The following is a 27786-nucleotide window of genomic DNA, read 5'->3' on the forward strand; positions in this document are numbered from 1 at the left end:
GTGACATCTCCAGGCTGTGGGCGGTATTACACTATAATAACAGTGACATCTCCAGGCTGTGGGCGGTATTACACTATAATAACAGTGACATCCCCAGGCTGTGGGCAGTATTACACTATAATAATAGTGACATCTCCCGACTGTGGGTGATATTACACTATTATAACAGTGACACCTCCTGGCTGTGTGCGGTATTATCCTCTAGTAATAGTGACACCTCCAGGCTGTGGGCGGTATTACACTATAATAGCAGTGACACCTCCAGGCTGTGGGCGGTAATTCACTATAATAACAGTGACTCCTCCAGACTGTGGGAGGTTTTACAGTATAATCATAGTGACATCTCCAGGCTGTGGGCGGTACTACACTATAATAACAGTGACATCTCCAGGCTGTGGGCGGTATTACACTATAATAACAGTGACATCTCCAGGCTGTGGGCGGTATTACACTATAATAACAGTGACACCTCCAGGCTGTGGGCGGTATTACACTATAATAACAGTGACTCCTCCAGGCTGTGGGCGGTATTTCACAATAATAACAGTGACATCTCCAGGCTGTGGGATGCATTACACTATAATAACAGTGACACCTCCAGGCTGTGGGTGGTATTACACTATTATAACAGTGACATCTCCAGGCTGTGGGCGGTATTACACTATAATAACAGTGACTCCTCCAGGCTGTGGGCGGTGTTACACTATAATAACAGTGACTCCTCCAGGCTGTGAGCGGTATTACACTATAATAACAGTGACTCCTACAGGCTGTGGATGGTATTACACTATAATAATAGTGACACCTCCAGGCTGTGGGCGGTATTACACTATAATAACATTGACATCTCCAGGCTGTGGGCGGTATTACACTATAATAACAGTGACACCTCCAGGCTGTGGGCGGTATTACACTATAATCACAGTGACATCTCCAGGCTGTGGGCGGTATTACACTATAATAACAGTGACACCTCCAGGCTGTGGGTGGTATTACACTATAATAATACTGACATCTCCAGGCTGTGGGTGATATTACAATATTATAACAGTGACACCTCCTGGCTGTGTGCGGTATTACACTCTAGTAATAGTGACACCTCCAGGCTGTGGGCGGTATTACACTATAATAACAGTGACACCTCCAGGCTGTGGGCGGTATTACACTATAATAACAGTGACTCCTCCAGACTGTGGGCGGTATTACACTATAATCACAGTGACATCTCCAGGCTGTTGGCGGTATTACACTATAATAACAGTGACATCTCCAGGCTGTGGGTGGTATTACACTATAATAACAGTGACATCTCCAGGCTGGGGGCGGTATTACACTATAATAACAATGACAGCTCCAGGCTGTGGGTGGTATTACACTATAATAACAGTGACACCTCCAGGCTGTGGGCAGTATTACACTATAATAACAGTGACACCTCCAGGCTGTGGGCGGTATTACACTATAATAACAGTGACATCTCCAGGCTGTGGGCGGTATTACACTATAATAACAGTGACACCTCCAGGCTGTGAGCGGTATTACACTATAATAACAGTGACATCTCCAGGCTGTGAGCGGTATTACACTATAATAACAGTGACATCTCCAGGCTGTGAGCAGTATTACCCTATAATAACAGTGACATCTCCAGGCTGTGGCGGTATTACACTATAATAACAGTGACACCTCCAGGCTTTGGGTGGTATTACACTATAATAACAGTGACTCCTCCAGACTGTGGGCGGTATTGCACTATAATCACAGTGACATCTCCAGGCTGTTGGCGGTATTACACTATAATAAGAGTGACATCTCCAGGCTGTGGGTGGTATTACACTATAATAACAGTGACATCTCCAGGCTGGAGGCGGTATTACACTATAATAACAATGACAGCTCCAGGCTGTGGGTGGTATTACACTATAATAACAGTGACACCTCCAGGCTGTGGGCAGTATTACACTATAATAACAGTGACACCTCCAGGCTGTGGGCGGTATTACACTATAATAACAGTGACATCTCCAGGCTGTGGGCGGTATTACACTATAATAACAGTGACACCTCCAGGCTGTGAGCGGTATTACACTATAATAACAGTGACATCTCCAGGCTGTGAGCGGTATTACACTATAATAACAGTGACATCTCCAGGCTGTGAGCAGTATTACACTATAATAACAGTGACATCTCCAGGCTGTGGCGGTATAACACTATAATAACAGTGACACCTCCAGGCTTTGGGTGGTATTACACTATAATAACAGTGACACCTCCTGGCTGTGTGCGGTATTACACTCTAGTAATAGTGACACCTCCAGGCTGTGGGCGGTATTACACTCTAATAACAGTGACATCTCCATGCTGTGGGCGGTATTACACTATAATTACAGTAACACCTCCAGGCTGTGGGCGGTATTACTCTATAATAACAGTGACACCTGCAGGCTGTGGGCGGTATTACACTATAATAACAGTGACATCTCCAGGCTGTGGGCGGTATTACACTATAATAACAGTGACTCCTCCAGGCTGTGGGTGGTATTACACTATAATATCAGTGACACCTCCAGGCTGTGGGCGGTATTACACTATAATAACAGTGACACCTCCAGGCTGTAGGCGGTATTACACTGTAATAACAGTGACTCCTCCAGGCTGTGAGCGGTATTACATTATAATAACAGTGACTCCTCCAGGCTGTGGGTGGTATTATACTATAATAACAGTGACACCTCCAGGCTGTGGGCGGTATTACACTATAATAACAGTGACACCTGGAGGCTGTGGGCAGTATTACACTATAATAATAGTGACACCTTCAGGCTGTGGGCGGTTTTACACTATAATAACAGTGACTTCTCCAGGCTGTGGGCGCTATTACACTATAATAACAGTGACTCCTCCAGGCTTTGAGCGGTATTACACTATAATAACAGTGACTCTTCCAGGCTGTGGGCGGTATTACACTATAATAACAGTGACACCTCCAGGCTGTGTGCGATATTACACTATAATAACAGTGACATCTCCAGGCTGTGGGCGGTATTACACTATAATAACAGTGACACCTCCAGGCTGTGGGCGGTATTACACTATAATAACAGTGACATCTCCAGACTGTGGGCGGTATTACACTATAATAACAGTGACTTCTCCAGGCTGTGGGCGGTATTACACTATAATAACATTGACATCTCCAGGCTGTGGGCGGTATTACACTATAATAACAGTGACACCTCCAGGCTGTGGGCGGTATTACACTATAATAACAGTGACATCTCCAGGCTGTGGGTGTTATTACACTATAATCACAATGACATCTTCAGGCTGTGGGCGGTATTACAGTATAATAACAGTGACACCTGCAGGCTGTGGGCGGTATTACACTATAATAACAATGACACCTCCAGGCTGTGGGCGGTATTACACTATAATAACAGTAACACCTCCAGGCTGTGGGCGGTATTACACTATACTAACAGTGACACGTCCAGGCTGTGGGCGGTATTACACTGTAATAACAGTGACATCTCCAGGCTGTGGGCGGTATTACACTATAATAACAGTGACTCCTCCAGGCTGTGGGCGGTGTTACACTATAATAACAGTGACATCTCCAGACTGTGGGCGGTATTACACTATAATAACAGTGACATCTCCAGGCTGTGGGCGGTATTACACTATAATAACAGTGACATCTCCAGGCTGTGGGCAGTATTACACTATAATAACAGTGACACCTCCAGGCTGTGGGTGGTATTACACTATAATAACTGTGACTTCTCCAGGCTGTGGGCGGTATTACACTATAATAACAGTGACACCTGCAGGCTGTGGGTGGTATTACACTATAATAACAGAGACTCCTCCAGGCTGTGGGCGGTATTACAGTATAATAATATTGACTCCTCCAGGCTGTGGGTGGTATTACCCTATAATAACAGTGACTCCTCCAGGCTGTGGGCGGTATTACACTATAATAACAGTGACATCTCCAGACTATGGACGGTATTACACTATAATATCAGTGACACCTCCAGGCTGTGGGCGGTATTACACTATAATAACAGTGACACCTCCAGGCTGTGGGCGGTATTACACTATAATAACAGTGACTCCTCCAGGCTGTGAGCGGTATTACATTATAATAACAGTGACTCCTCCAGGCTGTGGGTGGTATTATACTATAATAACAGTGACACCTCCAGGCTGTGGGCGGTATTACACTATAATAACAGTGACACCTGCAGGCTGTGGGCAGTATTACACTATAATAATAGTGACACCTTCAGGCTGTGGGCGGTTTTACACTATAATAACAGTGACTTCTCCAGGCTGTGGGCGGTATTACACTATAATAACAGTGACACCTCCAGGCTGTGGGCGGTATTACACTATAATAACAGTGACATCTCCAGACTGTGGGCGGTATTACACTATAATAACAGTGACTTCTCCAGGCTGTGGGCGGTATTACACTATAATAACATTGACATCTCCAGGCTGTGGGCGGTATTACACTATAATAACAGTGACACCTCCAGGCTGTGGGCGGTATTACACTATAATAACAGTGACATCTCCAGGCTGTGGGTGTTATTACACTATAATCACAATGACATCTTCAGGCTGTGGGCGGTATTACAGTATAATAACAGTGACACCTGCAGGCTGTGGGCGGTATTACACTATAATAACAATGACACCTCCAGGCTGTGGGCGGTATTACACTATAATAACAGTGACACCTCCAGGCTGTGGGCGGTATTACACTATACTAACAGTGACACGTGCAGGCTGTGGGCGGTATTACACTGTAATAACAGTGACATCTCCAGGCTGTGGGCGGTATTACACTATAATAACAGTGACTCCTCCAGGCTGTGGGCGGTGTTACAGTATAATAACAGTGACATCTCCAGACTGTGGGCGGTATTACACTATAATAACAGTGACATCTCCAGGCTGTGGGCGGTATTACACTATAATAACAGTGACATCTCCAGGCTGTGGGCGGTATTACACTATAATAACAGTGACATCTCCAGGCTGTGGGCGATATTACACTATAATAACAGTGACATCTCCAGACTGTGGGCGGTATTACACTATAATAGCAGTGACATCTCCAGACTGTGTGCGGTATTACACTATAATAACAGTGACACCTCCAGGCTGTGGGCGGTATTACACTATAATCACAGTGACATCTCCAGGCTGTGGGCAGTATTACACTATAATAACAGTGACACCTGCAGGCTGTGGGTGGTATTAAACTATAATAACAGTGACACCTCCAGGCTGTGGGTGGTATTACACTATAATAACAGTGACTCCTCCAGGCTGTGGGCGGTATTACACTATAATAACAGTGACTCCCCCAGGCTGTGAGCGGTATTACACTATAATAACAGTGACTCCTCCAGGCTGTGGGCGGTATTACACTATAATAACAGTGACACCTCCAGGCTGTGGGCGGTATTACACTATAATCACAGTGACATCTCCAGGCTGTGGGCAGTATTACACTATAATAACAGTGACACCTGCAGGCTGTGGGTGGTATTACACTATAATAACAGTGACACCTCCAGGCTGTGGGTGGTATTACACTATAATAACAGTGACTCCTCCAGGCTGTGGGCGGTATTACACTATAATAACAGTGACTCCCCCAGGCTGTGAGCGGTATTACACTATAATAACAGTGACTCCTCCAGGCTGTGGGCGGTATTACACTATAATAACAGTGACACCTCCAGTCTTTGTGCGGTATTACACTATAATAACAGTGACACCTCTAGGCTGTAGGCGGTATTACACTATAATTACAGTGACATCTCCAGGCTGTGGGCTGTATTACGCTATAATAACGGTGACACCTCCAGGCTGTGGGTGGTATTACACTATAATAACAGTGACACCTCCAGTCTTTGTGCGGTATTACACTGTAATAACAGTGACACCTCTAGGCTGTAGGCGGTATTACACTATAATAACAGTGACATCTCCAGGCTGTGGGTGGTATTACACTATAATAACAGTGACACCTCCAGGCTGTGGGTGATATTACACTATTATAACAGTTACACCTCCTGGCTGTGTGCGGCATTACACTCTAGTAATAGTGACATCTCCAGGCTGTGGGCGGTATTACACTATAAGAACAGTGACATCTCCAGGCTGTGGGCGGTATTACACTATAATAACAGTGACACCTCCAGGCTGTGGGTGGTATTACACTATAATAACAGTGACTCCTCCAGGCTGTGGGCGGTATTACACTATAATAACAGTGACTCCCCCAGGCTGTGAGCGGTATTACACTATAATAACAGTGACTCCTCCAGGCTGTGGGCGGTATTACACTATAATAACAGTGACACCTCCAGGCTGTGGGCGGTATTACACTATAATAACAGTGACACCTCCAGGCTGTGGGCGGTATTACACTATAATAACAGTGACATCTCCAGGCTGTGGGCGGTATTACACTATAATAACAGTGACACCTCCAGGCTGTGGGCGGTATTACACTATAATAACAGTGACACCTCCAGGCTGTGGGCGGTATTACACTATAATAACAGTGACACCTCCAGTCTTTGTGTGGTATTACACTATAATAACAGTGACACCTCTAGGCTGTAGGCGGTATTACACTATAATAACAGTGACATCTCCAGGCTGTGGGCTGTATTACACTATAATAACAGTGACACCTCTAGTCTGTAGGCGGTATTACACTATAATAACAGTGACATCTCCAGGCTGTGGGCGGTATTACACTATAATAACAGTGACACCTCCAGGCTGTGGGCGGTATTACACTATAATAACAGTGACACCTCCAGTCTTTGTGCGGTATTACACTATAATAACAGTGACACCTCTAGGCTGTAGGCGGTATTACACTATAATAACAGTGACATCTCCAGGCTGTGGGCGGTATTACACTATAATAACAGTGACACCTGCAGGCTGTGGGTGGTATTACACTATAATAACAGAGACTCCTCCAGGCTGTGGGCGGTATTACAGTATAATAATATTGACTCCTCCAGGCTGTGGGTGGTATTACCCTATAATAACAGTGACTCCTCCAGGCTGTGGGCGGTATTACACTATAATAACAGTGACATCTCCAGACTATGGACGGTATTACACTATAATAACAGTGACTCCTCCAGACTGTGGGTGGTATTACACTATAATAACAGTGACATCTCCAGGCTGTGGGCGGTATTACACTATAATAACAGTGGCACCTCCAGGCTGTGGGCGGTATTACACTATAATAACAGTGACTCCTCCAGGCTGTGAGCGGTATTACACTATAATAACAGTGACATCTCCAGGCTGTGGGCGGTGTTACACTATAAGAACAGTGACATCTCCAGGCTGTGGGCGGTATTACACTATAATAACAGTGACACCTCCAGGCTGTGGGTGGTATTACACTATAATAACAGTGACTCCTCCAGGCTGTGGGCGGTATTACACTATAATAACAGTGACTCCCCCAGGCTGTGAGCGGTATTACACTATAATAACAGTGACTCCTCCAGGCTGTGGGCGGTATTACACTATAATAACAGTGACACCTCCAGGCTTTGGGCGGTATTACACTATAATAACAGTGACACCTCCAGTCTTTGTGCGGTATTACACTATAATAACAGTGACACCTCTAGGCTGTAGGCGATATTACACTATAATAACAGTGACATCTCCAGGCTGTGGGCTGTATTACGCTATAATAACGGTGACACCTCCAGGCTGTGGGTGGTATTACACTATAATAACAGTGACACCTCCAGTCTTTGTGCGGTATTACACTGTAATAACAGTGACACCTCTAGGGTGTAGGCGGTATTACACTATAATAACAGTGACATCTCCAGGCTGTGGGTGGTATTACACTATAATAACAGTGACACCTCCAGGCTGTGGGTGATATTACACTATTATAACAGTTACACCTCCTGGCTGTGTGCGGCATTACACTCTAGTAATAGTGACATCTCCAGGCTGTGGGCGGTATTACACTATAAGAACAGTGACATCTCCAGGCTGTGGGCGGTATTACACTATAATAACAGTGACACCTCCAGGCTGTGGGTGGTATTACACTATAATAACAGTGACTCCTCCAGGCTGTGGGTGGTATTACACTATAATAACAGTGACTCCCCCAGGCTGTGAGCGGTATTACACTATAATAACAGTGACTCCTCCAGGCTGTGGGCGGTATTACACTATAATAACAGTGACACCTCCAGGCTGTGGGCGGTATTACACTGTAATAACAGTGACACCTCCAGGCTGTGGGCGGTATTACACTATAATAACAGTGACATCTCCAGGCTGTGGGCGGTATTACACTATAATAACAGTGACACCTCCAGGCTGTGGGCGGTATTACACTATAATAACAGTGACACCTCCAGGCTGTGGGCGGTATTACACTATAATAACAGTGACACCTCCAGTCTTTGTGCGGTATTACACTATAATAACAGTGACACCTCTAGGCTGTAGGCGGTATTACACTATAATAACAGTGACATGTCCAGGCTGTGGGCTGTATTACACTATAATAACAGTGACACCTCTAGTCTGTAGGCGGTATTACACTATAATAACAGTGACATCTCCAGGCTGTGGGCGGTATTACACTATAATAACAGTGACACCTCCAGGCTGTGGGCGGTATTACACTATAATAACAGTGACACCTCCAGTCTTTGTGCGGTATTACACTATAATAACAGTGACACCTCTAGGCTGTAGGCGGTATTACACTATAATAACAGTGACATCTCCAGGCTGTGGGCTGTATTACACTATAATAACAGTGACACCTCCAGGCTGTGGGTGGTATTACACTATAATAACAGTGACACCTCCAGTCTTTGTGCGGTATTACACTGTAATAACAGTGACACCTCTAGGCTGTAGGCGGTATTACACTATAATAACAGTGACATCTCCAGGCTGTGGGTGGTATTACACTATAATAACAGTGACACCTCCAGGCTGTGGGTGATATTACACTATTATAACAGTGACACCTCCTGGCTGTGTGCGGTATTACACTCTAGTAATAGTGACACCTCCAGGCTGTGGGCGGTATTACACTATAATAACAGTGACACCTCCAGGCTGTGGGCGGTATTACACTATAATAACAGTGACACCTCTAGGCTGTAGGCAGTATTACACTCTAGTAATAGTGACACCTCCAGGCTGTGGGCGGTATTACACTATAATAACAGTGACACCTCCAGGCTGTGGGCGGTATTACACTATAATAACAGTGACACCTCTAGGCTGTATGCAGTATTACACTATAATAACAGTGACATCTCCAGGCTGTGGGCAGTATTACACTATAATAACAGTGACACCTCCAGGCTGTGGGCGGTATTACACTATAATAACAGTGACTTCTCCAGTCTGTGGGCGGTATTACACTATAATAACAGTGACACCTCCAGGCTGTGGGCGGTATTACACTATAATAACAGTGACTTCTCCAGGCTGTGGGCGGTATTACTCTATAATAACAGTGACTCCTCCAGGCTGTGGGCGGTATTACACTATAATAACAGTGAATCCTCCAGGCTGGGGGCGGTATTACACTATAATAACAGTGACATCTCCAGGCTGTGGGCGGTATTACACTATAACAGTGACACCTCCAGGCTGTGGGTGGTATTACACTATAATAACAGTGACATCTCCAGGCTGTGGGTGGAATTACACTATAATAACAGTGACACGTCCAGGCTGTGGGCGGTATTACACTGTAATAACAGTGACATCTCCAAGTTGTGGGCGGTATTACACTATAATAACACTGACTACTCCAGGCTGTGGGCGGTGTTACACTATAATAACAGTGACATCTCCAGACTGTGGGCGGTATTACACTATAATAACAGTGACATCTCCAGGCTGTGGGCGGTATTACACTATAATAACAGTGACTCCTCCAGGCTGTGTGCGGTATTACACTGTAATAACAGTGACATCTCCAGGCTGTGGGCGGTATTACACTATAATAACAGTGACATCTCCAGGCTGTGGGCGGTATTACACTATAATAACAGTGACATCTCCAGACTGTGGGCGGTATTACAGTATAATAACAGTGACTCCTCCAGGCTGTGGGCGGTATTACACTATAGTAACAGTGTCTCTTCCAGGCTGTGGGCGGTATAACACTATAATAACAGTGTCTCTTCCAGGCTGCGGGCGGTATTACACTATAATAACAGTGACTCCTCCAGGCTGTGGGCGGTATTACACTATAATAACAGTGTCTCTTCCAGGCTGTGGGCGGTATTACACTATAATAACAGTGACATCTCCTGACTGTGGGCGGTATTACACTATAATAACAGTGACCTCTCCAGGCTGTGGGCGGTTTTACACTATAATAACAGTGACACCTCCAGGCTGTGGGTGTTATTACACTATAATCACAGTGACATCTCCAGGCTGTGGGCGGTATTACACTATAATAACAGTGACACCTGCAGGCTGTGGGCGGTATTACACTATAATAACAGTGACACCTCCAGGCTGTGAGCGGTATTACACTATAATAACAGTGACATCTCCAGGCTGTGGGCGGTATTACACTATAATAACAGTGACACCTCCAGGCTGTGGGTGGTATTACACTATAATAACAGTGACACCTGCAGGCTGTGGGCGGTATTACACTATAATAACAGTGACTTCTCCAGGCTGTGGGCGGTATTACACTATAATAATAGTGACACCTCTAGGCTGTGGGCGGTATAACACTATAATAACAGTGACTTCTCCAGGCTGTGGGCGGTATTACACTATAATAACAGTGACACCTCCAGGCTGTGGGCGGTATTACACTATAATAACAGTGACTTCTCCAGGCTGTGGGCGGTATTACACTATAATAACAGTGACTCCTCCAGGCTGTGGGCGGTATTACACTATAATAACAGTGACTCCTCCAGGCTGGGGGCGGTATTACACTATAATAACAGTGACATCTCCAGGCTGTGGGCGGTATTACACTATAATAACAGTGACACCTCCAGGCTGTCGGTGGTATTACATTATGATAACAGTGACATCTCCAGGCTGTGGGTGGTATTACACTATAATAACAGTGACATCTCCAGACTGTGGGCGGTATTACACTAAAATAACAGTGACATCTCCAGGCTGTGGGCGGTATTACACTATAATAACAGTGACATCTCCAGGCTGTGGGCGGTATTACACTATAATAACAGTGACATCTCCAGGCTGTGGGCGGTATTACACTATAATAACAGTGACATCTCCAGGCTGTGGGCGGTATTACAGTATAATAACAGTGACTCCTCCAGGCTGTGGGCGGTATTACACTATAATAACAGTGTCTCTTCCAGGCTGTGGGCGTTATTACACTATAATAACAGTGTCTCTTCCAGGCTGCGGGCGGTATTACACTATAATAACAGTGACACCTCTAGGCTGTAGGCGGTATTACACTATAATAACAGTGACATCTCCAGGCTGTGGGTGGTATTACACTATAATAACAGTGACACCTCCAGGCTGTGGGTGATATTACACTATTATAACAGTGACACCTCCTGGCTGTGTGCGGTATTACACTCTAGTAATAGTGACACCTCCAGGCTGTGGGCGGTATTACACTATAAAAACAGTGACACCTCCAGGCTGTGGGCGGTATTACACTATAATAACAGTGACACCTCTAGGCTGTAGGCAGTATTACACTCTAGTAATAGTGACACCTCCAGGCTGTGGGCGGTATTACACTATAATAACAGTGACACCTCCAGGCTGTGGGCGGTATTACACTATAATAACAGTGACACCTCTAGGCTGTATGCAGTATTACACTATAATAACAGTGACATCTCCAGGCTGTGGGCAGTATTACACTATAATAACAGTGACACCTCCAGGCTGTGGGCGGTATTACACTATAATAACAGTGACTTCTCCAGTCTGTGGGCGGTATTACACTATAATAACAGTGACACCTCCAGGCTGTGGGCGGTATTACACTATAATAACACTGACTTCTCCAGGCTGTGGGCGGTATTACTCTATAATAACAGTGACTCCTCCAGGCTGTGGGCGGTATTACACTATAATAACAGTGAATCCTCCAGGCTGGGGGCGGTATTACACTATAATAACAGTGACATCTCCAGGCTGTGGGCGGTATTACACTATAATAACAGTGACACCTCCAGGCTGTGGGTGGTATTACACTATAATAACAGTGACATCTCCAGGCTGTGGGTGGAATTACACTATAATAACAGTGACACGTCCAGGCTGTGGGCGGTATTACACTGTAATAACAGTGACATCTCCAAGTTGTGGGCGGTATTACACTATAATAACACTGACTACTCCAGGCTGTGGGCGGTGTTACACTATAATAACAGTGACATCTCCAGACTGTGGGCGGTATTACACTATAATAACAGTGACATCTCCAGGCTGTGGGCGGTATTACACTATAATAACAGTGACTCCTCCAGGCTGTGTGCGGTATTACACTATAATAACAGTGACATCTCCAGGCTGTGGGCGGTATTACACTATAATAACAGTGACATCTCCAGGCTGTGGGCGGTATTACACTATAATAACAGTGACATCTCCAGACTGTGGGCGGTATTACAGTATAATAACAGTGACTCCTCCAGGCTGTGGGCGGTATTACACTATAATAACAGTGTCTCTTCCACGCTGTGGGCGGTATAACACTATAATAACAGTGTCTCTTCCAGGCTGCGGGCGGTATTACACTATAATAACAGTGACTCCTCCAGGCTGTGGGCGGTATTACAGTATAATAACAGTGTCTCTTCCAGGCTGTGGGCGGTATTACACTATAATAACAGTGACATCTCCTGACTGTGGGCGGTATTACACTATAATAACAGTGACCTCTCCAGGCTGTGGGCGGTTTTACACTATAATAACAGTGACACCTCCAGGCTGTGGGTGTTATTACACTATAATCACAGTGACATCTCCAGGCTGTGGGCGGTATTACACTATAATAACAGTGACACCTGCAGGCTGTGGGCGGTATTACACTATAATAACAGTGACACCTCCAGGCTGTGAGCGGTATTACACTATAATAACAGTGACATCTCCAGGCTGTGGGCGGTATTACACTATAATAACAGTGACACCTCCAGGCTGTGGGTGGTATTACACTATAATAACAGTGACACCTGCAGGCTGTGGGCGGTATTACACTATAATAACAGTGACTTCTCCAGGCTGTGGGAGGTATTACACTATAATAATAGTGACACCTCTAGGCTGTGGGCGGTATAACACTATAATAACAGTGACTTCTCCAGGCTGTGGGCGGTATTACACTATAATAGTGACTCCTCCAGGCTGTGGGCGGTATTACACTATAATAACAGTGACTTCTCCAGGCTGTGGGCGGTATTACACTATAATAACAGTGACTCCTCCAGGCTGTGGGCGGTATTACACTATAATAACAGTGACTCCTCCAGGCTGGGGGCGGTATTACACTATAATAACAGTGACATCTCCAGGCTGTGGGCGGTATTACACTATAATAACAGTGACACCTCCAGGCTGTCGGTGGTATTACATTATGATAACAGTGACATCTCCAGGCTGTGGGTGGTATTACACTATAATAACAGTGACATCTCCAGACTGTGGGCGGTATTACACTAAAATAACAGTGACATCTCCAGGCTGTGGGCGGTATTACACTATAATAACAGTGACATCTCCAGGCTGTGGGCGGTATTACACTATAATAACAGTGACATCTCCAGGCTGTGGGCGGTATTACACTATAATAACAGTGACATCTCCAGGCTGTGGGCGGTATTACAGTATAATAACAGTGACTCCTCCAGGCTGTGGGCGGTATTACACTATAATAACAGTGTCTCTTCCAGGCTGTGGGCGTTATTACACTATAATAACAGTGTCTCTTCCAGGCTGTGGGCGGTATTACACTATAATAACAGTGACTCCTCCAGGCTGTGGGCGGTATTACACTATAATAACAGTGTCTCTTCCAGGCTGTGGGCGGTATTACACTATAATAACAGTGACATCTCCTGACTGTGGGCGGTATTACACTATAATAACAGTGACCTCTCCAGGCTGTGGGCGGTTTTACACTATAATAACAGTGACACCTCCAGGCTGTGGGTGTTATTACACTATAATCACAGTGACATCTCCAGGCTGTGGGCGGTATTACACTATAATAACAGTGACACCTGCAGGCTGTGGGCGGTATTACACTATAATAACAGTGACACCTCCAGGCTGTGGGCGGTATTACACTATAATAACAGTGACATCTCCAGGCTGTGGGCGGTATTACACTATAATAACAGTGACACCTCCAGGCTGTGGGTGGTATTACACTATAATAACAGTGACACCTGCAGGCTGTGGGCGGTATTACACTATAATAACAGTGAGACCTCTAGGCTGTGGGCGGTATTACTCTATAATAACAGTGACACCTCCAGGCTGTGGGCGGTATTACACTATCATAACAGTGACATCTCCAGGCTGTGGGCGGTATTACACTATAATAACAGTGACACCTCCAGTCTGTGGGCGGTATTACACTATAATAACAGTGACACCTCCAGACTGTGGGCGGTATTACACTATAATAACAGTGACACCTCCAGGCTGTGGGCGGTATTACACTATAATAACAGTGACACCTCCAGTCTTTGTGCGGTATTACACTATAATAACAGTGACACCTCTAGGCTGTAGACGGTATTACACTATAATAACAGTGATATCTCCAGGCTGTGGGCAGTATTACACTATAATAACAGTGACACCTTCAGGCTGTGGGCGGTATTACACTATAATAACAGTGACACCTCCACTCTTTGTGCGGTATTACACTATAATAACAATGACACCTCTAGGCTGTAGGCGGTATTACACTATAATAACAGTGACATCTCCAGGCTGTGGGCGGTATTACACTATAATAACAGTGACACCTCCAGGCTGTGGGTGATATTACACTATTATAACAGTGACATCTCCAGGCTGGGGGCGGTATTACACTATAATAGTGACTCCTCCAGGCTGTGAGCGGTATTACACTATAATAACAGTGACATCTCCAGGCTGTGGGCGGTATTACACTATAATAACAGTGACATCTCCAGGCTGGGGGCGGTATTACACTATAATAGTGACTCCTCCAGGCTGTGGGCGGTATTACACTATAATAACAGTGACATCTCCAGGCTGTGGGTGGTATTGCACTATAATAACAGTGACATCTCCAGGCTGTGGGTGGTATTACACTATTATAACAGTGACACCTCCTGGCTGTGTGCAGTATTACACTCTAGTAAAAGTGACACCTCCAGGCTGTGGGCGGTATTACACTATAATAACAGTGACACCTCCAGGCTGTGGGCGGTATTACACTATAATAACAGTGACACCTCTAGGCTGTAGGCGGTATTACACTATAATAACAGTGACACCTCCAGGCTGTGGGCGGTATTACACTATAATAACAGTGACACCTTCAGGCTGTGGGCGGTATTACACTATAATAATAGTGACATCTCCAGGCTGTGGGTGATATTACACTATTATAACAGTGACACGTCCTGGCTGTGTGCGGTATTACACTCTAGTAATAGTGACACCTCCATGCTGTGGGCGGTATTACACTATAATAACAGTGACACCTCCAGGCTGTGAGCAGTATTACACTATAATAACAGTGACTCCTCCAGGCTGTGGGCGGTATTACACTATAATAACAGTGACACCTGCAGGCTGTGGGCGGTATTACACTATAATAACAGTGACACCTCTAGGCTGTGGGCGGTATTACTCTATAATAACAGTGACACCTCCAGGCTGTGGGCGGTATTACACTATCATAACAGTGACATCTCCAGGCTGTGGGCGGTATTACACTATAATAACAGTGACATCTCCAGTCTGTGGGCGGTATTACACTATAATAACAGTGACACCTCCAGACTGTGGGCGGTATTACACTATAATAACAGTGACACCTCCAGGCTGTGGGCGGTATTACACTATAATAACAGTGACACCTCCAGTCTTTGTGCGGTATTACACTATAATAACAGTGACACCTCTAGGCTGTAGACGGTATTACACTATAATAACAGTGACATCTCCAGGCTGTGGGCGGTATTACACTATAATAACAGTGACACCTTCAGGCTGTGGGCGGTATTACACTATAATAACAGTGACACCTCCAGTCTTTGTACGGTATTACACTATAATAACAATGACACCTCTAGGCTGTAGGCGGTATTACACTATAATAACAGTGACATCTCCAGGCTGTGGGCGGTATTACACTATAATAACAGTGACACCTCCAGGCTGTGGGTGATATTACACTATTATAACAGTGACATCTCCAGGCTGGGGGCGGTATTACACTATAATAGTGACTCCTCCAGGCTGTGAGCGGTATTACACTATAATAACAGTGACATCTCCAGGCTGTGGGCGGTATTACACTATAATAACAGTGACATCTCCAGGCTGGGGGCGGTATTACACTATAATAGTGACTCCTCCAGGCTGTGGGCGGTATTACACTATAATAACAGTGACATCTCCAGGCTGTGGGCGGTATTGCACTATAATAACAGTGACATCTCCAGGCTGTGAGCGGTATTACACTATTATAACAGTGACACCTCCTGGCTGTGTGCGGTATGACACTGTAGTAAAAGTGACACCTCCAGGCTGTGGGCGGTATTACACTATAATAACAGTGACACCTCCAGGCTGTGGGCGGTATTACACTATAATAACAGTGACACCTCTAGGCTGTAGGCGGTATTACACTATAATAACAGTGACACCTCCAGGCTGTGGGCGGTATTACACTATAATAACAGTGACACCTTCAGGCTGTGGGCGGTATTACACTATAATAATAGTGACATCTCCAGGCTGTGGGTGATATTACACTATTATAACAGTGACACGTCCTGGCTGTGTGCGGTATTACACTCTAGTAATAGTGACACCTCCATGCTGTGGGCGGTATTACACTATAATAACAGTGACACCTCCAGGCTGTGGGTGGTATTACACTATAATAACAGTGACACCTCCAGGCTGTGAGCGGTATTACACTATAATAACAGTGACTCCTCCAGGCTGTGGGCGGTATTACACTTTAATAACGGTGACATCTCCAGACTGTGGGCGGTATTACCCTATAATCACAGTGACATCTCCAGGCTGTGGGCGGTATTACACTATAATAACAGTGACACCTCCAGGCTGTGGGCGGTATTACCCTATAATCACAGTGACATCTCCAGGCTGTGGGCGGTTTTACACTATAATAACAGTGACACCTCCATGCTGTGGGCGGTATTACACTATAATAATAGTGACATCTCCAGGCTGTGGGTGATATTACACTATTATAACAGTGACACCTCCTGGCTGTGTGCGGTATTACACTCTAGTAATAGTGACACCTCCAGGCTGTGGGCGGTATTACACTATAATAACAGTGACACCTCCAGGCTGTGAGCGATATTACACTATAATAACAGTGACTCCTGCAGGCTGTGGGCGGTATTACACTATAATAACGGTGACATCTCCAGGCTGTGGGCGGTATTACACTATAACCACAGTGACATCTCCAGGCTGTGGGCGGTATTACACTATAATAACGGTGACATCTCCAGGCTGTGGGCGATATTACACTATAATCACAGTGACATCTCCAGGCTGTGAGCGGTATTACACTATAATAACAGTGACTCCTCCAGGCTGTGGGCGGTATTACACTATAATCACAGTGACATCTCCAGGCTGTGGGCGGTATTACACTATAATAACAGTGACATCTCCACGCTGTGGGCGGTATTACACTATAATAACAGTGACATCTCCAGTCTTTGTGTGGTATTACACTATAATAACAGTGACACCTCCAGGCTGTGGGCAGTATTACACTATAATAACAGTGACACCTCCAGGCTGTGGGCGGCATTACACTATAATAACAGTGACATCTCCAGGCTGTGGGCGGTATTACACTATAATAACAGTGACACCTCCAGGCTGTTGGCGGTATTACACTATAATAACAGTGACACCTCCAGGCTGTGGGCGGTATTTCACTATACTAACAGTGACACCTCCAGGCTTTGGGTGGTAGTATACTATAATAACAGTGACATGTCCAGGCTGTGGGTGGTATTACACTATAATAACAATGACATCTCCAGGCTGTGGGCGGTATTTCACTATAATAACAGTGACACCTCCAGGCTGTGGGTGGTATTACCCTATAATAACAGTGACACCTCCAGTCTGTGGGCGGTATTGCACTATAATAACAGTGACACCTCCAGACTGTGGGCGGAATTACACTATAATAACAGTGACACCTCCAGGCTGTGGGCGGTATTACACTATAATAACAGTGACACCTCCAGTCTTTCTGCGGTATTACACTATAATAACAGTGACACCTCTAGGCTGTAGACGGTATTACACTATAATAACAGTGACATCTCCAGGCTGTGGGCGGTATTACACTATAATAACAGTGACACCTTCAGGCTGTGGGCGGTATTACACTATAATAACAGTGACACCTCCACTCTTTGTGCGGTATTACACTATAATAACAATGACACCTCTAGGCTGTAGGCGGTATTACACTATAATAACAGTGACATCTCCAGGCTGTGGGCGGTATTACACTATAATAACAGTGACACCTCCAGGCTGTGGGTGATATTACACTATTATAACAGTGACATCTCCAGGCTGGGGGCGGTATTACACTATAATAGTGACTCCTCCAGGCTGTGAGCGGTATTACACTATAATAACAGTGACATCTCCAGGCTGTGGGCGGTATTACACTATAATAACAGTGACATCTCCAGGCTGGGGGCGGTATTACACTATAATAGTGACTCCTCCAGGCTGTGGGCGGTATTACACTATAATAACAGTGACATCTCCAGGCTGTGGGTGGTATTGCACTATAATAACAGTGACATCTCCAGGCTGTGGGCGGTATTACACTATTATAACAGTGACACCTCCTCTCTGTGTGCGGTATTACACTCTAGTAAAAGTGACACCTCCAGGCTGTGGGCGGTATTACACTATAATAACAGTGACACCTCCAGGCTGTGGGCGGTATTACACTATAATAACAGTGACACCTCTAGGCTGTAGGCGGTATTACACTATAATAACAGTGACACCTCCAGGCTGTGGGCGGTATTACACTATAATAACAGTGACACCTTCAGGCTGTGGGCGGTATTACACTATAATAATAGTGACATCTCCAGGCTGTGGGTGATATTACACTATTATAACAGTGACACGTCCTGGCTGTGTGCGGTATTACACTCTAGTAATAGTGACACCTCCATGCTGTGGGCGGTATTACACTATAATAACAGTGACACCTCCAGGCTGTGAGCAGTATTACACTATAATAACAGTGACTCCTCCAGGCTGTGGGCGGTATTACACTATAATAACGGTGACATCTCCAGGCTGTGGGCGGTATTACCCTATAATCACAGTGACATCTCCAGGCTGTGGGCGGTATTACACTATAATAACAGTGACACCTCCAGGCTGTGGGCAGTATTACCCTATAATCACAGTGACATCTCCAGGCTGTGGGCGGTTTTACACTATAATAACAGTGACACCTCCATGCTGTGGGCGGTATTACACTATAATAATAGTGACATCTCCAGGCTGTGGGTGATATTACTCTATTATAACAGTGACACCTCCTGGCTGTGTGCGGTATTACACTCTAGTAATAGTGACACCTCCAGGCTGTGGGCGGTATTACACTATAATAACAGTGACACCTCCAGGCTGTGAGCGGTATTACACTATAATAACAGTGACTCCTGCAGGCTGTGGGCGGTATTACACTATAATAACGGTGACATCTCCAGGCTGTGGGCGGTATTACACTATAATCACAGTGACATCTCCAGGCTGTTGGCGGTATTACACTATAATAACGGTGACATCTCCAGGCTGTGGGCGGTATTACACTATAATCACAGTGACATCTCCAGGCTGTGAGCGGTATTACACTATAATAACAGTGACTCCTCCAGGCTGTGGGCGGTATTACACTATAATCACAGTGACATCTCCAGGCTGTGGGCGGTATTACACTATAATAACAGTGACATCTCCAGGCTGTGGGCGGTATTACACTATAATAACAGTGACACCTCCAGTCTTTGTGTGGTATTACACTATAATAACAGTGACACCTCCAGGCTGTGGGCAGTATTACACTATAATAACAGTGACACCTCCAGGCTGTGGGCGGTATTACACTATAATAACAGTGACATCTCCAGGCTGTGGGCGATATTACACTATAATAACAGTGACACCTCCAGGCTGTTGGCGGTATTACACTATAATAACAGTGACACCTCCAGGCTGTGGGCGGTATTTCACTATACTAACAGTGATACCTCCAGGCTTTGGGTGGTATTATACTATAATAACAGTGACATCTCCAGGCTGTGGGTGGTATTACACTATAATAACAGTGACATCTCCAGGCTGTGGGTGGTATTACACTATAATAACAGTGACACCTCCAGGCTGTGGGCGGTATTACACTATAATAACAGTGACATCTCCAGGCTGTGGGTGGTATTACACTATAATAACAGTGACACCTCCAGGCTGTGGGTGGTATTACACTATAATAACAGTGACTCCTCCAGGCTGTGGGCGGTATTTCACTATAATAACAGTGACACCTCCAGGCTGTGGGTGGTATTACCCTATAATAACAGTGACACCTCCAGTCTGTGGGCGGTATTACACTATAATAACAGTGACACCTCCAGACTGTGGGCGGTATTACACTGTAATAACAGTGACACCTCCAGGCTGTGGGCGGTATTACACTATAATAACAGTGACACCTCCAGTCTTTGTGCGGTATTACACTATAATAACAGTGACACCTCTAGGCTGTAGACGGTATTACACTATAATAACAGTGACATCTCCAGGCTGTGGGCGGTATTACACTATAATAACAGTGACACCTTCAGGCTGTGGGCGGTATTGCACTATAATAACAGTGACACCTCCACTCTTTGTGCGGTATTACACTATAATAACAATGACACCTCTAGGCTGTAGGCGGTATTACACTATAATAACAGTGACATCTCCAGGCTGTGGGCGGTATTACACTATAATAACAGTGACACCTCCAGGCTGTGGGTGATATTACACTATTATAACAGTGACATCTCCAGGCTGGGGGCGGTATTACACTATAATAGTGACTCCTCCAGGCTGTGAGCGGTATTACACTATAATAACAGTGACATCTCCAGGCTGTGGGCGGTATTACACTATAATAACAGTGACATCTCCAGGCTGGGGGCGGTATTACACTATAATAGTGACTCCTCCAGGCTGTGGGCGGTATTACACTATAATAACAGTGACATCTCCAGGCTGTGGGTGGTATTGCACTATAATAACAGTGACATCTCCAGGCTGTGGGCGGTATTACACTATTATAACAGTGACACCTCCTCTCTGTGTGCGGTATTACACTCTAGTAAAAGTGACACCTCCAGGCTGTGGGCGGTATTACACTATAATAACAGTGACACCTCCAGGCTGTGGGCGGTATTACACTATAATAACAGTGACACCTCTAGGCTGTAGGCGGTATTACACTATAATAACAGTGACACCTCCAGGCTGTGGGCGGTATTACACTATAATAACAGTGACACCTTCAGGCTGTGGGCGGTATTACACTATAATAATAGTGACATCTCCAGGCTGTGGGTGATATTACACTATTATAACAGTGACACGTCCTGGCTGTGTGCGGTATTACACTCTAGTAATAGTGACACCTCCATGCTGTGGGCGGTATTACACTATAATAACAGTGACACCTCCAGGCTGTGAGCAGTATTACACTATAATAACAGTGACTCCTCCAGGCTGTGGGCGGTATTACACTATAATAACGGTGACATCTCCAGGCTGTGGGCGGTATTACCCTATAATCACAGTGACATCTCCAGGCTGTGGGCGGTATTACACTATAATAACAGTGACACCTCCAGGCTGTGGGCAGTATTACCCTATAATCACAGTGACATCTCCAGGCTGTGGGCGGTTTTACACTATAATAACAGTGACACCTCCATGCTGTGGGCGGTATTACACTATAATAATAGTGACATCTCCAGGCTGTGGGTGATATTACACTATTATAACAGTGACACCTCCTGGCTGTGTGCGGTATTACACTCTAGTAATAGTGACACCTCCAGGCTGTGGGCGGTATTACACTATAATAACAGTGACACCTCCAGGCTGTGAGCGGTATTACACTATAATAACAGTGACTCCTGCAGGCTGTGGGCGGTATTACACTATAATAACGGTGACATCTCCAGGCTGTGGGCGGTATTACACTATAATCACAGTGACATCTCCAGGCTGTGGGCGGTATTACACTATAATAACGGTGACATCTCCAGGCTGTGAGCGGTATTACACTATAATCACAGTGACATCTCCAGGCTGTGAGCGGTATTACACTATAATAACAGTGACTCCTCCAGGCTGTGGGCGGTATTACACTATAATCACAGTGACATCTCCAGGCTGTGGGCGGTATTACACTATAATAACAGTGACATCTCCAGGCTGTGGGCGGTATTACACTATAATAACAGTGACACCTCCAGTCTTTGTGTGGTATTACACTATAATAACAGTGACACCTCCAGGCTGTGGGCAGTATTACACTATAATAACAGTGACACCTCCAGGCTGTGGGCGGTATTACACTATAATAACAGTGACATCTCCAGGCTGTGGGCGGTATTACACTATAATAACAGTGACACCTCCAGGCTGTTGGCGGTATTTCACTATACTAACAGTGACACCTCCAGGCTTTGAGTGGTATTATACTATAATAACAGTGACATCTCCAGGCTGTGGGTGGTATTACACTATAATAACAGTGACATCTCCAGGCTGTGGGTGGTATTACACTATAATAACAGTGACATCTCCAGGCTGTGGGTGGTATTACACTATAATAACAGTGACATCTCCAGGCTGTGGGTGGTATTACACTATAATAACAGTGACACCTCCAGGCTGTGGGCGGTATTACACTATAATAACAGTGACATCTCCAGGCTGTGGGTGGTATTACACTATAATAACAGTGACACCTCCAGGCTGTGGGTGGTATTATACTATAATAACAGTGACTCCTCCAGGCTGTGGGCGGTATTTCACTATAATAACAGTGACACCTCCAGGCTGTGGGCGGTATTACACTATAATAACAGTGACATCTCCAGGCTGTGGGCGGTATTACACTATAATAACAGTGACACCTCCAGTCTTTGTGTGGTATTACACTATAATAACAGTGACACCTCCAGGCTGTGGGCAGTATTACACTATAATAACAGTGACACCTCCAGGCTGTGGGCGGTATTACACTATAATAACAGTGACATCTCCAGGCTGTGGGCGGTATTACACTATAATAACAGTGACACCTCCAGGCTGTTGGCGGTATTTCACTATACTAACAGTGACACCTCCAGGCTTTGGGTGGTATTATACTATAATAACAGTGACATCTCCAGGCTGTGGGTGGTATTACACTATAATAACAGTGACATCTCCAGGCTGTGGGTGGTATTACACTATAATAACAGTGACATCTCCAGGCTGTGGGTGGTATTACACTATAATAACAGTGACATCTCCAGGCTGTGGGTGGTATTACACTATAATAACAGTGACACCTCCAGGCTGTGGGCGGTATTACACTATAATAACAGTGACATCTCCAGGCTGTGGGTGGTATTACACTATAATAACAGTGACACCTCCAGGCTGTGGGTGGTATTATACTATAATAACAGTGACTCCTCCAGGCTGTGGGCGGTATTTCACTATAATAACAGTGACACCTCCAGGCTGTGGGTGGTATTACCCTATAATAACAGTGACACCTCCAGGCTGTGGGCGGTATTACACTATAATAACAGTGACATCTCCAGGCTGTGGGCGGTATTACACTATAATAACAGTGACACCTCCAGGCTGTGGGCGGTATTACACTATAATAACAGTGACACCTCCAGGCTGTGGGCGGTATTACACTATAATAACAGTGACACCTCCAGGCTGTGGGCGATATTACACCCCTATCACACGCTGTGAGCATCACTTTTGATATTTGGGAGCATTTAGTGATACCATTAATGGTTATTTCGGGTGCTCCCCTCGCAGTCCCATCTCTTGTGTGCCGCCTGTGTGACCTGGTCAGTCTGACTGTGGTCTCCGTGCTGTGAGTTACTAAATATTCCTCTCGGCCCTCACCAAGTTAACCCTTTCAGCTAGATACTGTATTGTTCATGTGGATTTTTACCGGGGGAGGAGTTGGCCAATCAGATCTCAGCTCTCAGGCCCCGCCCTGCAGTGCAGTCTATGTGCAGTGCTGTGACCGTGAATACTCCCTACTGATTCTCTCTGTCTCCCTCACAGGCTAAAGATAGCGATGATGATGAGGAGATCGTCCATGTGGACCGGGACCACTTTATGGATGAATTCTTTGAGCAGGTGGGTCACTACATTTGATAACCACAATGCTTTTTTCTGTGGATTTCACAGTACGACGCGGGGTTGTGCGGCTCTTTATTACCATTATTATCCTGGACATTCCGCACATAATGTCTTATCCGGTAGTGGCAGCTTCACGCGACCCCCGGTGGTTTTCCTATAATTATCTGATAATCAGTGCGCGGGGTAATCGGCTCCAGAGTAGACGTTCGTGCTCCACGTCCTGGGGAAGTCGCCTGTCGCCGCCGGCCACATGATAAATTAAAGTAATTACTGTTCGACGCGAGAAAATAAAGACATTTAATTCCCTGAATCCTTCGCCGTGATTACGGCTCCGTAGCCCGCTCGCTGACATGCGGCACCTTTGCTCCGCAGGTGGAAGAGATCCGAGGTTGCATCGAGAAGCTCTCAGAGGATGTGGAACAAGTGAAGAAACAGCATAGCGCCATCTTGGCAGCTCCCAACCCTGATGAGAGTAAGTTCAGAAACGAGGATTATGGGAGAATTAAAGGGTTACTCTCCACCTTCATAAATACATATTGTCGGATTCTCCCTGTAAATCCAAACATTTTTGTGATTTACTCCATGTCAGGAAAACACACTTGGTCAGACCTTGCAGCCCTCTGGCGCCCCCTTATCCTGCTGGTCAAACACGGTATTGACCGAGGATAAGCACGGGTGCAGCTGCTCTAGTTTATGTCGACTATTGCGGCACGTGATGTGACAGGACGTATATATACCACCAGTTCCTTCCAGGAACGTATATATACCTCCGTCCAGCCACCCTCAAACCACAATATCACATAAATACTGGTATACTGCCACCACCGATCGCTTAACAGGTGGATCGGGTACCCGTTAGGTAACGTGAATTAGCGGGTGAGGAACGTGTTTGCTCGACATAGGACAAGAAGAAAGAAGCTGGTAAATAATAATGATTTACTCCTGAAAGTGGGCAGTGTTTACAAAAGATATACAAAATATTATAAAGGAGACAATTTACATATATGCATAAACAGTTATTAAAATAAAAGGGATAAGTAATAGCAAAACCTGCGCCACGAGGTGATGGTCTCAGATTCTGTGGGGGGACGGCTCCCCGGAAATTAAATGTGATTCTTCCACGCAGCGAGGGGTGCATGCGTCTGACGTCCCGGGTAAGAAAGAAGTAAAATGGCCGTTCTGGTTTTTAGTAAGGGGCCAAAACTCTAGGAGACACCCATGTTGTTTACCTCACATGGGGGCTCGGTTTTGTGAACCCACCCAGCTGCATAAGACATAAAAATCCTTCAGATTTCATATCTTGGTATGGGGGTGTCCCACATCCAAGATGGAGACATCATGTTTGCCATCACCAATATTCATGAAGATGGATATCAAATATGATATCTCTATGACGCTCAGAAGCTCAGAACCCATTTCCCAGGTTCCTGGTGGTCTTCCAGCCACGAAAACCACACCATCACAATTGGAAAAAGGTGAACATCTCAAAAATGTGGTCCCTGTGTTTGTGACAGTCATAGGCATTATTAAAATCGACATTAAAAGTTTGTACAGTTAAATAATAGGATTGGAGGGAAAATCCAGGGTATACCAGTATGCTTGCTGACGTTTTATGGCGGTAATAAAAATTCCTTGGTTGACAGGGAGCAAGAGTAGTTATATGTAGCCTCTTCCAAATGAGCAGGGGGTGGAGATTTAAGACATCTCTCATTTTTAAAACTAGGACAAAAATACATTTTGCCTGACGCTCCATATTAAAATTTTCAGCCGTTCTTGAGATATTAACACTTTTCTTTTGCTTACAGATCGTTGCCTTGGAGACCGACCACCACTACTAGACAGGAGGACATGCGTAATGCTTATAGGCTCTTTCTATTGAGCTTGTACGCACTGGCCAAGATCACTGGAGTGTGTTGTTATTTCCTAACTGGGCCAATGCTTACAAGCTTGACAGCAGTGGTGGTCGGTCCCCTTGGCAACAAACTGTAAACAAAAGAAAAGTGTTAATATCTCAAGAACGGCTGCAAATTTTAATAAGCAGTAAATTGCAAAAGTGCTTGTTTTTAGAAGTACTTTCTGGCAATATCCATCTCTAAAAATGTGAAAAAAAAACCTTTAAGGTGACACAGATTTCATCAGCATGCCCCGGACATTCTGTATTACTGAGCAGAGTTATATGCTGTTGCCCCTATGACAACACTTCTTGCCACTGTATACTGGGCTCAGTCTGTGAAGTGGTTGACCTCTGTTGGAGACACCTTGGCGATATTATGGCGGAGGGGTTACTTTTCTTCTCTTTCTATCCAGAAACCAAGCAAGAACTGGAGGATCTTACAGCTGACATCAAGAAAACGGCCAACAAAGTGCGCTCTAAGTTGAAAGGTCGGTCTTCCGTTCCCACAGTGCGGGATATTTACCGGGGCGTCTCTCACCTTCTCTCCCTCCTTCCTTACAGCCATTGAGCAGAGCATCGAGCAGGAGGAAGGTCAGAACCGCTCCTCAGCCGACCTGCGCATCCGGAAAACACAGGTAGGGGGCTCCACCGAGCAGGACTCTTGTACAATATTAGTCCCTTAATAAGATTGCATATAGGTTCAGTGGCTTGTGATAATATTCACCCCTTGGCTTTTTACCTATTTTATTACATTACAAACTGTGTGCAAGCAGTTCCCTTCATAAGTCACATTCTTAGTGACAGGACGTCCCCCTGTGTGCAATCTAAGTGTCGCATCCATGTCAGTATATACACTTTACCTTTTCTGAAAGGCCTCAGAGGCTGCAACACCATTAATCAAGAGGCACCACTAACCAAACAACACCATGAAGACCAAGGAGATCTCCAAACAAAACCATGAAGACCGGGGAGATCTCCAAACAACACCATGAAGACCAAGGAGATCTCCAAGCAACATCACGAAGACCAAGGAGATCTCCAAACAACACCATGAAGACCAAGGAGATCTCCAAACAACGCCATGAATACCAAGGAGATCTCCAAACAGCACC

At 45.3% G+C, this 27786-nt stretch overlaps 1 protein-coding gene across 2 annotated transcripts in view; it reads left to right on the forward strand.

The window, feature by feature from the left end:
- The window catches only part of STX1B (syntaxin 1B), a 261444-nt gene that overhangs the window by 224638 nt on the left and 9020 nt on the right, over positions 1-27786 (forward strand). For both annotated transcript variants that reach the window (XM_073648829.1, XM_073648828.1), the window contains exons 2-5: positions 24703-24777; positions 25153-25252; positions 27088-27162; positions 27236-27309. In XM_073648829.1, the coding sequence (XP_073504930.1) occupies positions 24703-24777; positions 25153-25252; positions 27088-27162; positions 27236-27309 (324 nt within the window). The remainder of the gene's footprint in view (positions 1-24702; positions 24778-25152; positions 25253-27087; positions 27163-27235; positions 27310-27786) is intronic.

The sequence above is a fragment of the Phyllobates terribilis genome, unplaced genomic scaffold (assembly GCF_046119375.1).
Source record: "Phyllobates terribilis strain yellow unplaced genomic scaffold, ASM4611937v1 Scaffold_9__5_contigs__length_417890890, whole genome shotgun sequence".
NCBI classification, from domain to species: domain Eukaryota; kingdom Metazoa; phylum Chordata; class Amphibia; order Anura; family Dendrobatidae; genus Phyllobates; species Phyllobates terribilis.